General features: G+C 36.8%; 1 protein-coding gene across 1 annotated transcript in view; it reads right to left on the bottom strand.

The window, feature by feature from the left end:
* Positions 1–383: 383 nt before the first annotated feature.
* The window catches only part of TBCA (tubulin folding cofactor A), a 22,714-nt gene continuing 10,127 nt past the window's right edge, over positions 384–12,970 (bottom strand). The window contains exons 2-4 of the mRNA XM_063180037.1: positions 10,460–10,565; positions 3,348–3,434; positions 384–625 (exon numbers count right to left, since the gene is read on the bottom strand). Of these exons, the coding sequence (XP_063036107.1) occupies positions 545–625; positions 3,348–3,434; positions 10,460–10,565 (274 nt within the window). The 3' untranslated portion in view covers positions 384–544. The remainder of the gene's footprint in view (positions 626–3,347; positions 3,435–10,459; positions 10,566–12,970) is intronic.

Here is a 12,970-nt window from a genome sequence, read left to right as displayed (position 1 = left end):
TAAAACTACAGAAAAATTGTACCATAAAAAAAAGGTAGGTGACTGGGAAGGGTAATTTGCTCTACCTTCTCTTTCAGTATAGATTTTTATGCTGTAATGTATATTATTTCAAATATAAGGTGCTTCTGAAGCCCATGTTGGGGGTGGAACTAGATGGAATCTTTCCAACACAAACTATTCTATAAAGATGTTTCATTTTCAAGTAATTACTGGTCCCTCACATAGCCAAACTTTGTTTCTTAGCCTGAACTGTTCAGATTTAAGTTCTCTATATTAACTAATACACTTACTTTAAACGGGCTCTGTTTTTTTTTTTTTTTTTTTTTTTTTAATTGAGGTGAACTGGAAATATATCTATTTTGCCCAAATATGGAACACACAAATGTTTCAGAATATTCTTTATTTGATGCACCTTGCAGTTAGAGAAAGCTCAGTTTGCATAAAGGGAACTTTAGCAAGTTAAGAAAAGTAGTAGAGCCATAGTCAAATGAAACTGTGGAATGGACCTCGTGCTAATGCATGTAAGGAGAGAACTGGAAAACAGCTAGGCTTCCAGCTTCACTGACTCCAGTATGGAACGTGCTTCTTTATACTCTTCAGCTTCTTCCAATTCTTTTTCATTTTCCTGTAATCAAAAGCAACATTTTTGAGTACCCTGAAAATAACTGTTGTGGAATTAAATTTAAGAAGGTAAAAAACTGCTAACAAATAAGGCGAAAGCTGAGGTACTAAACAATATTTCTGTCTTACTGGCAGCATCTTCTTACACCTCTGAAGTGGATGGACTACGAAATAGGGGCTGGGAGAGCCGAGTCCCTCCCACTGTAAGTAAAGATCAGGTTCATGACAACTTGAGGAACCTGAATGTGAGGTACCTAAGTCTGTTGGACCTGACAAGATGTTTCCCAGAGTCCTGGAGGAACTGCCTGATGCAGTTGCCATGCTTCTCTCCATGACATTTGAAAAGTCATGGCAGTCAGGTGAAGTCCTTAAAGACTGAAAAAAGGGATTGATCATTGTGGACTATATGGTCCCCCACAACATCTTTCTCTCTAAATTGAAAAGAAGTGGATTTGATGGGGAGGCTCTTCACTGGATAAGGAATTAGCTGGATGGTCACAGCCAGAGAACTGGTCAGTGACTCAATGTTTGGATGGAGATCAGTGACCAGCGGTGTACTTTAGGACGCTGTACGGTGACCAGTGTTATTTAATATCTTCATTAATGACACAGAAAGTAAGGTCCATAAATGCGCAGATAACACCAAGCTGAGTAGCTCAGCTGATGCAACTGAGAAATGGGATGCTATCCAGAGGAACCTGGACAAGCTTGAGAAGAGGGCCCATGGAAAAATTCGTGTGTTTTAACAAGACCAAGGGCAAGGTGCTGCCCGTGGGTCAGAGCAGGCCCAGTACCAGCACAGGCTGGGCACGAACAGATCCCGGCAGCCCTGCCCAGAAGGAATTGGGGGTGCTGGTGGCTGAGAGGCTGGACATGCCCCAGCCATGGGCACTGCCAGCCCAGAGAGCCACACGTGTCCTGGGCTGCATCCAGAGCAGGGTGGGCAGCAGGGCAGGGAGGGGATTCTGCCCCTCTGCTCTGCTCTGCTGAGACCCCACCTGCAGGGCTGCATCAGCTCTGGGGGCACAGCACAGCAAGGACAGGGACCTGCTGGAGGGAGTCCAGAGGAGGCCACAGAGATGATCAGGGGGCTGGAGCACCTTCCTTTCTGGACAGGCTGAAAGTTGGGCTTGTAAAGCCTGGAGAAGAGAAGGGCTCTGGGCAGCCCTCACAGCAGCATTTCAGTGCTTAATGGGGGCCTACAGGAAAGACGGGGACAGACTTTTTAGTAGGGCCTGTTGTGACAGGACAAACAGTGATGGTTTTAAACTAAAGGAGAATAGATTCAGGCTAGATAAAAAGAAGCTTTTTACAGTGGAGGGTGGTGAAAAACTGGGGCAGGTTGCCAAAAGAGGTGGTAGGCATCATGTCCACGTAAACACTCATTGTCAGGCTGGATGGGGCTCTAAGCAACCAGATGTAGTTGAACATGTTCCTGGTCATTGCAAGGGAGTTGGAACAGATGATCTTTGAAGGTTCATTCCAACCCAAACCGTTCTATGAAATGAGGACTATATAATTTTTGAAAACACACATTCTATGTTACTCAAATTAAATTCTTTTGTCCTGCTTAAGGTCCCTGATAATGGCTGTCAGGTGCAGGCGGATTTGACCTATGGACACCTTTATTTGGTAAGTGTTGAATATCTAAAACGAAGGGATGAGTAAGAACAAACTTCAGATTACTCTTCAGATTACTCTAAGAGTACTCTTAGAAAAATGCTTAAGTAGACTGACAACTGAAAAACATACTAGGATACAGTACATTTCAATAAATGCATTGAAGGTGAGCTAAGCACAGAAAGAAACACATGAAGACTTCCAAATTCTTAACAGCAATAGTAACTGTCCCCATTCCTTGTTTTAGGTTTGCATTCTATGGATCAACAGCACCATTTTTGCACACCACTGAAATTTAGACTAACTGTTCACTAACTAGTTGAGTGACAAAAGACCCTAAATCCTGTCAGGTACTGAGAATTCACTTTGACAAACAGTAGAGGCAGACTACCTGAGATTAGGACACCTTGACTTTTCCATTTAAAAAGTATTTGCATTTTAGCCATCACTATATCTGGGACATAATTTAGGATGTTTATTTTTAGCCTCACAATACCATTTATTGTGCACCAACATGTGTAGCTGAATTCTTGATGAGAAGGCAGCTTTTAGAATAAGCATTATCATCTCCAAACAGTATAGGTTCAGTGAATCTATTTGTACAACATACTCTTTATTCCTAAAAGTATTTTTATCTTAAAAAGCAGGGCAGTACTGCTCACTTCACTAATAAAACATTAAGCAATACTCAGCAAGGATTCCTCTGATTTGTCCATAGCATAATAGGAGTAGTAACCAAAGTACTTGACAATTTCAGTTCCATACAAGCATATTACATACATTTATACTATCTATAAAACCTAAAGTAGGTGAACTGATTTTTCTGACGAGGGAACTAGCACAGGAGCTCTGAGTCCATTTTCACAGCCTGGGATAAGTGTATGTTCAACGTACATTACATTAAGGACAGCTTCTAACACACACAGTCTCCACAGACTGAAGACCAAGTCTGCAAAGACTGCTATCTAAAGCAAAATACTGATATCTTATAGGATGCTGGTCTTGGGACGTACAGAAAATTCTTTAATCCGGTTTTTATTTGCTATAGTTGTTTATCCAGGAACTGCAGCACTTTTTCATCAGTTGGGGTGTGATGCAATACTCACTAGTAGTTGAGTAAGCTCTGCATGTGCAACTTCTAGTCTGCGTTGGCAATCTGGAATCATCATTCGTGATTCTTGTAAGATCTCGATCTGTGAAAATCAGAAGACAATGAAATTAGAATATGCTCCAGATAGAAACATTATCTTGTAGGATAAGTTTTTACTCTGAAAAATCAACAATCTAGTCATTATCTAGGAACTTCAGAACAATTGCACATATCTTCTGAACAGGGTAAGAATTCATTTAGCATAATTGCTTAAAACTCTGTTAATTTAGAGCACATTTCCATTTACTCTATGCTTAACTGAATATCAAGTATTAAGTGCAAGACAGTATTCAGAATAATCTTTCCCTTGGCCAAAAAGTACAGCTTAGTAAGGTTTTCAGCGTTTGTTAAAAAGTCTATTTAGAACAAACTTTCTCCTGCTGTCATGAAGCAGCTTCATCCAAAAGGGGATCAGCTGGTTATATAAATATCTCCTGCATCTTTTGGGTAATAAAGAAAAAGATAATACCCCATAGAGATAATTACTGCATGAAAAAAGTTATTGAGTTATTGATCACATTGTGTGCAGACTGCAGGAGGCTCTGACTGAAAGACAAAGGTAAAGAAAAATGAAAAGTAAAGACCAGCAGGCTCATATTTTTGATGCTTATCATGCATAAAAAGTTATTACATATCCTTGTGCTTCATTTTAGGAGAAAGATTATTCTCACCATGCACTTTGAACAAAATTACTAAACTGGCACCCCACTGAATCTGAAAGTCCTGCCACCTCCTAAAGAAAACAACGTCAGTTTTAAGAAAGGGAACATTTATTTCATGCAGCATTTCTGGATCTGAACACCAAACACAGAGAAGAAAAGATGTGCAGAGTTGTTCAGTAACGTTACATCTATTTAGGAATTAAAATCTGTTAGATATTTAGATATGAAATATCTCCATTCAGGATAACCTGCAACAGAAAGCCTTCTCTTTAAATTGCTTTTTTCTTTCTGTCATTCCTATGTTGCACCATCCTGCTAGAATTAATGCTGCTGTATCAAAAAGTCACTGTAAAAGGATGTTAAGCTGTAGTTAAGAATGCATTTATGCATTCAGAAAGGCTTTGTGTAACAAGATGGTATCAGCAAGTTTTTAAGTGTCACTTAGACCATTTGGTTTTGAGAGAAAAAACTTTAGTTTCTAATTTTACACTTTAATCAGTCAATGTAACAGCCATAGAATGAGGTGTGCCATAAACTGCATGATAATATGCCTTTTGCTTTATGTAGTAGAATACCTACAGGAGTGAGAATATCCAATAATTACTTCCTTGTGCCACACAGATATGAAGTATTTGTGTGTTGTAAAGCTTGTTAAACAGATAACATGAAATTAGTAACTTATTTGATATGTGCCACTAGACAAGTGACCTGGGAAGGCATGTAAATCTTGAATCTGTAAGCTATAGTCCTGCCTGCTCTAAGAAATAAACAAATCTACCCAAATAATTTGATTCAAAACAATATTTGACTGATTTCCAAACAGCTACCCAAGTTTTATTTATATGTGCCAGTGATGCAATGATAAATAAAAATCTGAAAGATGATAAATCCTAGAACTATATTCAGTAGGTGCAAACAGCTGGAGACTGTTCCTGGAGAACAGGAATTTTGGGCACCCATTATGATTTAACTTCTGCATAAACCAATTTATTTTCAAAAAATGCTGATATTCCCACATAAGACTATTTACTTTTACAAATATACATAGTAAAGTCAAAAGTTCAAATAATTATATAAGCTTTTGGACTGGATTTTAAAAAGTGTTTATTCTTTAAATTCTGTACAAATTCTGCCCAGCTTTCAGACAGAACTGTAAGGGTGACACGCACGATAGCCACCCAAAATCCAATGCCAGGCACTGCAGCCATTTCCATCCCTGTGACATGCACTGCAGCAACTCAAATTCCACTGACCAGACCAGAGCAATTCCAACTTCAGCTTAAGACTATTATTTCACCCCAGCCAGCAATTAACTATCAGGCAGCAGCTCACCTGCTCCTGCCTCCAGCCTAGTGGGAGAAGACAACAGGAAGAAAAGATAAACCTTGTGGGCTGAAATAAGAACAATTTAATAACTTTTAAAAATGCACTAATAATAATGAGGGAGGGAGAGATTTTAGTTTTATCAGCTTCAAAAAACAGAAGCAGAGTATGTTGATTTGGGTTTTTTTCCCAACTGACCCACATCTAACCAAGAGATTTAGAGATATGCAGATCCACAAATAATTTGAAAGCAACAAAAAACTCCACACCAAAACAAAACAAAAAACCCCAAACAAATTCCATGGGGTTCTCCTTGCTCTTAGAAGGACACCCTGATATACTACTGGGTTACAGGTTATAATGCCAGTAGTTTCACATGAAAGGAGTGGTGTTCTGAACAGAAAAGGTAGGCTAAAAACCATGACAAATGTAAATATGTCATATATGTACCAATTATATACAAAAAAATGAATATATAGTCTAGCTTTTAAATACTGTCACATAATCACTTGCCTGTTTTCTATTGCACAGATAATCCTAACAGTACGGATCTACTCAAAGATGGCAGAGGTAAGGAAAAGACATAGAAAATTGTTTGCTAAAACAAGTGCTACTGGTTTGAACTACTTTTCCTCAAGAAGTCTGTAAAGCACTTAGAATCCATTGACTGATTACAGCCACATCTGGTGGAAGGAGAAGGACTAAAAGAAAAAAGTAATCTCTAAGTATTAGAAAAACCAAAGGTTCCAAAATTTAGTAATCCCACTAAGTAAGATTAGTAGCACACAATAAATAATCATGCTAAAGCTACTGGTAGGCTAATCCATATTTGTAGCTTAAATCCACACCATGGCAAAACTTCTCATCTCAGTAGTAAACAGGAGTAGTATCAAAGTACTGGGCCTTGGTAATATCAATGTACTTGTCCAGGATTGTGGTGTAGGGATCTATGGAGTAGAAGAGCATAGATAATGTAGCAAGAAGCTAGGCATAGGGAACTCAAAGGAGATACAGCATTAAGGTGAATATGGACACAAAAAAACCCCATAAATGCAAACAAGAATTGTAGGAAACACAATTTTATGAGTTCTACTTGCTTTCAGGCCCAAAAGAAGCTTGAACTATCCACAAATACAGGATACAACAGCACACTTGCTGTAGGCAAGTTGTCAAATACATTGATCAAAAGACTCCTGAAAGACCTTGCAATAAAAAACTGGGGAACACAGTTTGGTTTCTACAGTGCTTGAGTGCTTCAAGAAATGGCCGGGTGTCAACAATGAACTACCTACTGCCTCTAGCATGAAAAGTGATGGAGGAGGAGAAAACCCTCTAGATGTAATACCTTGGTATTTCAAATGAGTTTTCTTTGCACCTCCTCTCAGTTAAGATCCAATCCCGTTTCTTCTAAAGCAGATCACTTTAGGAGAGTAAAAACATAAAGTCTAGAATCCAAAAGGTACTATATCTGCCTAAATAAGAAGGAAAACACTCTTTGGAAAACAGAAGGGGAAAAGGAGGATCACAGTAATGCCTTTTCATAATTTGGTTTCTTTCATCAAGTTTGAATGCATCTTTAATACCAGGCTAGGGATATTGTATGGTATTTGGTACAGAGAATTCCAAGTTGCTGGCCTTTCAGTAAACAAACAGCGCTTTTGTTAAGGATAGTGTCAAAATATATAAGGAGAAGCACTGGGTCTTCACTTGCATTTCCACTGCCACTTTACCAAGGATCTAGAGCTAGAATTCATATTAAACAAAGATCATCTATTCTTAGGGGGCAGAAAAAGTACTTATGCAAATAACGAGACTGATGTAAAACAGCACATTTAATCTAATCTTACTCAGTCTGTGAGAAGAACTTTGAACCAATCAGGTGGGTGGTTGGAAAGAGCTAAACATGTAAAAAGCCAACTAACCAGAATATTTCTTTGAGTCTAAAAAGACATTTTAAAAGTTCTAGAACATTACAACCTTCGTTTCAGCAAGAATCTACCAATAACAAGATCAGCAGCGAATTACCATCTTTCACATTATTTTCCAAAGCAGCAAATGATTTCCAAATGCATGTCTTTTTAGCTGTTTCAGAAGGCACTCTTTCACTTAACAAAGCAAGAGAAATATTGCAGTTTTCACAAATACTGGAAAAAAACTGTATGAGCAAGATGTACTTTATATACTCTTAGGTACTTTTGACGCGTAGAGATTAAATTCTGTGTTAAATCCACTAGATTTTTAATTCATCTAGAAATAACAAAACTCAAGAAGTAACTTGGAACTGTAGAATTACATTCAAAAAACGGAAAATTTACCACTCACTTATCAGTAAAAATGTTGCCAATTAGCAAAACCACCAGAGTAGATCTACAATCCCAGAGAGAGGAAACACAGAGGTGTTGCTTTCCCCCGGTTCACAAGTCTCAAAATAAAATCATGAGCTGTGAAAGGATATTTATTTATATATGAACATCAACAACCACAGTAAAACAGAAAGCTACAGGATTCTATCATTAGAGTTTGCACTTGAATGATACTGTGTGAAAATTCTCTATTGAAGTAGTATTATGAAGTCCTGTGGAAAGTCTTCATGTATTGAGAATTGTTATAACTGAGTAGAAACTAAGACTTTATTAAGACAAAATCAGCAGGGAGTTAGAACTACACTACTTCTTGCTGCCCAGAGAAACTATAAGCAGAATTTGCACCTGGTGGGATAAATCAGAAGTATTTTAATATTTATTACCACAACAAAGTCTTCTTGCACACTACAATGGAATCTTCAGCATCTAACAGCATTGCAAGAAAACCGTCCTTTTTACTTTCCTGGTATTGAATCTGCTCCTTATTAAGCAAGTCCTTCTGGACAGTTCAGGTGAGGGCTAGCGTGTAACAACTGCCAACCATCCCACATGGTCACTGCCTTGGCTAGAGAAGACTTGAGTCCACTGGAACCATGAGTTGCCCCAATGCATAAGAAGTTACGAAAAAAATACTGAATCAAAACCTAGTGTTCTAAAAAGGAACTGATCCCTTATTACAAACCAGATATACTCTAAAGACTACTGCTTTAGAATATGCTGCAAGAATGGTATTTTCCACTTTAAAGTGAAATTTTCCGTATACACTTTTGTATGTAAAACTGTATGTTCTGAGTTATAACTAGAAAGCTAAATGAAAATAGTACTACATCAAGAGAAAGTATTGCTTTTAGGTTTTTAAAGAATCCCTGCCTGAACTTTGGATTGATTTATGCATGTATATAAATACATAAACACACACACACATATACAATTTAGTCAATACCTCAGCTAAACTAATAGTTAAAACTATTCCCCTAGTCACAAGTGACTGAATTCATTCCCACTCCCCAAATATTACTTTTCATTACCAAGGTAAAGATTACAACTGTATTTTAAGAGTTATGCACCCTAGAATGCGAATTAGAGATTAGCTAGAAGCAATTCTTAAAATGGGTAACTACAGGTATTTTTTCTGAAAAAGATCTCAAAGTCTTTACTGTATCTAAAATATTGTTCTGAGCAAACTCTCCTGGAACCATTTAACTTTCATTGAAGTCTCCAAATTTTTAATAACCTAAAATATTAACTTCCAGAATGTAAAGTGCGTTAAATAAACAAGAAGTGAAAACGTCATTGGAGAATCTGATTGCTTTCAAAGTGGATCAGGCAATTTCTGAATGAAACAAGACTGTTTTCTGTGAAGGCTTTTGTCATTGGTCTCTAGAAAGACTTTCAAGTAGTAGGTAACAATTTCAGCAGAAGTTCACAGCCATCACTGGTTTTGACTTTCATGATATCTTGCAGGTCACTGTGGAAATACCACGATACAGTCAAATAATCTGATGAATGGGCAACACTAAAAATTAGTACTTGCTAGAACCAGATCTTCAGAAAGGCTGTTGTTTTGTAGATCTTCAAGTCTCAGTCTGGTGAGGTAGAAGACAAGTCTGCTCCATAAATACAAATCTTTATTTGTATACAAATTCTTTATTTGTTTTTTATTCCCATGGCTTAACAAAAGCAAGGCAGGACATAGATATATGAACTTAAATATGAATTTACTTAAAAAGTTGGTTTAACTTTTTCTAAAAAGGCTTTCTCCTATATTTTGCTAATTTTGTATTTGAATTTTGTTTAACCTATTCTTCCATTGTTAAAAAATAAAGACAGGATTCCAGAAGGTTATGTTTATACTATAAAGAGAAAATAATTTTAGTACAGTTTTGATTTCTGTGAAGATTTGAGATAAAACATCTTGGAAATACTTGGACAAAAAACATTATCAAAAGATAACATAGTTAGTTGAAATAATATGAGGACCAGAGTGAAACACAGACATTTCACACTTCTGTAAAGAATAAACACCAATCTCCCAAACCCAAGTTCCTCTTGTGAGTAGATGTGACACTTTTTCTCCCAAAAGGGTATGTACCAACTGTCTGCAACCACTATCCTTGTGGTAAACCTTCCAAGAAAAAATGTAATCATACTTAACAGTGACACTAAACTGTACTCTTGAGCAGATCAAAGTATAGCATGCCCCCTCCTAATCTATGACTACACTACAAACTCCAGCAGCTTCACACTGCTTTCTTTCTCTGAGGTTTGTGATTTTACCAAAAGGATACTGGTGAGTAAAAAAGGACACTCAAGAGCTGAAATGTTTCCCCTTCATATTAAATTCTGGGCATTCTCATTTTGCTCTAACATTTCCAGTTAGCAGCAAGTACCTGGTTTACCTACATCCACTGAGACCATGTATTCACTACAGGTTCTCCATATTTCCAAGAAAGAGTTCATGATGGCCTCACACACAGTTAGTGAGTGACAGTCATTATGGCATAAAGTACTAAGTAATCATATACACACATATAAACTATAATCCTTGTAATTTAACATCTTAAAGAAATTTCTATGGCTGTTTTTATGTCACAATTATAGTCTAATAGTTATATAACACGAGTCTAGAAAAAAGTACAGGAGATTCCTCTCTCTAAAGATGACTATGATTAAATGAAAACCAATAAGGATTTTATAAAACAAGTTCTAGGATAGTTTACCTGCTTCTTAATTCCATAATCATCGCATGCTTCAGCTTTCATTTTTTCAATCTTTTCTTCTTGCTGTTTTGCTTCTTTTTCATACATAATTTTTTCTTTTGCCAGCCTGCAATTAACAACCAAGTCATTGTGTTAGTCTCATTCTATTACAGTAAAAAGTTACATCAGTGAAAACAGCCCCCCACTCAAAATTTACAGGCCTGGAAGATAATACGCAATTTTATTAAAAAAAGGCTTTTAACCACTGCAAGAAAACACCTGTATCTAGGAAATGATAAATTTAGCTATAATATAAAAAAAGTATTTTCTCCACTTATCTTGATGCTTGTTTGGGGGTCACAGACAAAAGTAACAGGTCCAGAACTTATATTCCAACAAATTTCTTTATTTCCTGTCTATCAAAGGAAAAGGAATCCATGTTTTAACCATAATAATGGACCCATACTTGGGAGCAGGATGCTTTTTGCTATCAAGCATAAACTCAAGAGTAATAGAAATAAGTTTAAAGGTCAGAGGAATATTAAGCTAGTCTAATATTATGTCCTACTGTAACTATTACATTGCAATCCCATTATCAAACTTCAGTATTTGTTATTGCGATTTTACTGTTGCATCTCCCACTTTATCACACATATTTATTAGGCATATCTTAGATTATGCAATACTAGATATGAACCAAAGCATCTTTCAGGATCTCAAAAACACTGGAACAATTTCTCTTCAGCTAGATGAGGAGAAGAACAAACATTGAGATACTTCTGCAGACCTGAAATCTGAAAAAAATCCTTCCCCAAACAAGGGTAAGATCGACCTATATGAGATTGTTTGAAGATAATTTAATATCCAAAAGAACATAATTAGATTCAAGAAGCAAAGAATGTATTATACAATGAAAACAGAATAAATAAAGGTCTAATAGAGAGCTTCATGACCACATTAGTGCATCAGTGTTAATTAGTTCATCATTTGTCACAGTTAAGCACCCTACTAGGAGTGCTGAGAATGGACAGGATGCTATTGGGCTGTCAAGAACCCCTGTGAACTGAAGCTGCCACAAAACCACCACTGCAGCTGTATGACCAAAAAAAATCCACTGAGAATATACTGATAATGCAACAGCTGGAACTCTCCCTCTTATTTACAAGAGTTTATTTGCTAAAATAGCCCAAAGCCATGGCTCCACAGCAGTCAGTCTAAGTTGGGCTGTAGCAGCATGCACCTGAACTTGCTTCACTCCTCATGGAGTCACACAGCCAGAAAGGGCTGTCAGCCTTACAAAGCACCTTCAGCTGTGTGCAGAGCACACACGCTGGGTCAATAGACCAGGCCATTTTCTACACGGAAGCCAAGTACCAGCTTTGAGAAGTAGAACTGGAGAAAGACAGGAACCTAATTAATAATAATAGAGACACTAAATGAGTGGCTGTAATTCCAACTACTGGAACTAGTTCTTAGTATTATTAGCATCAGTAAATATTGATTTAATAGAGGATGAGTTAATTGTTTGATCAAGGTTACCTGATTGAATTCCAGACAGTATGAGTTGCTTTGCTACTTTTAGGTTCCAAAACCTAAAAGTTCATTTTAATCAACCCGTGAAACAGACAACTTTTTCTGAATGAGAACAGCAAATTCCCTTGAGGAGCAAGGGGAGAGGTGTGATTGAACAATGTTTTTATGTGATTCACTTATTGAAATGTGTACCCCATTGGAACTAAAGGCAACTTATACTTCTGAATGAAACATTTTACATTATTTTAAATTTTAGCCAAAACAAAAGGTTCGGTGCATGACATTATTTGTATTTCCACATTCACATCTCCTATGCACACTAACTTTTCAAACTGATTGTTCCCTCACGTCTGTATACTTTCATCAAACAGGGGAAGACTACATGTTCTCACCTAATTTTGAACTTTTGCCTACTTTTCTCACATCTGCATACTTGAGAACTGCATCTGTATTTATTGACCTATTTCTGCAGTAGCTGTCATGTCACAAGAAGAACTTGAAATATTCTGCTTTTAAAAATATATATACAGGAAATATGAAACATGAGAACATTTTCTGTGACAAATTTCCTGCTGGACTTTGTTCAGAACTCAGATTTATCTAAGTTAATGCTCTGCTTATCATTCGTAAGATTGGGATGCTGATATCTAATGCAATTAAAGAAGTTCTGATTTGAAGACATTTCCTGTACTAGATCCTTTCCCTAGATGTCATGAAGCCATTTCTACTGCTTATATAGCTTGGGGAGACACTAAGTAAGAAGACAAATTGATTTTAAAAATAAAGAGAAATTTCGTAATGGAGACATATTAACACTGAATCACTTCTTAAAAATTTCAGCAGACATCTACACAAAAATACCTGCATAATACTTTCCTCTCTTCTTCCTTTAACCCTTTTCTATCTGGAAAATAGACTGTGGGTTGGGTGGGTTTTTGGTTGGACAGTTTGGGTTTTTTTTTTTTAAGATTTAAATGAATACAAACCAGAATCTAGATT

Source organism: Melospiza melodia, chromosome Z (genome assembly GCF_035770615.1).
Source record: "Melospiza melodia melodia isolate bMelMel2 chromosome Z, bMelMel2.pri, whole genome shotgun sequence".
Classification (NCBI taxonomy): Eukaryota; Metazoa; Chordata; class Aves; order Passeriformes; family Passerellidae; genus Melospiza; species Melospiza melodia.
The sequence above is the reverse complement of the archived record's forward strand: the minus strand, read 5'-3'. Positions and strand labels throughout refer to the sequence as shown.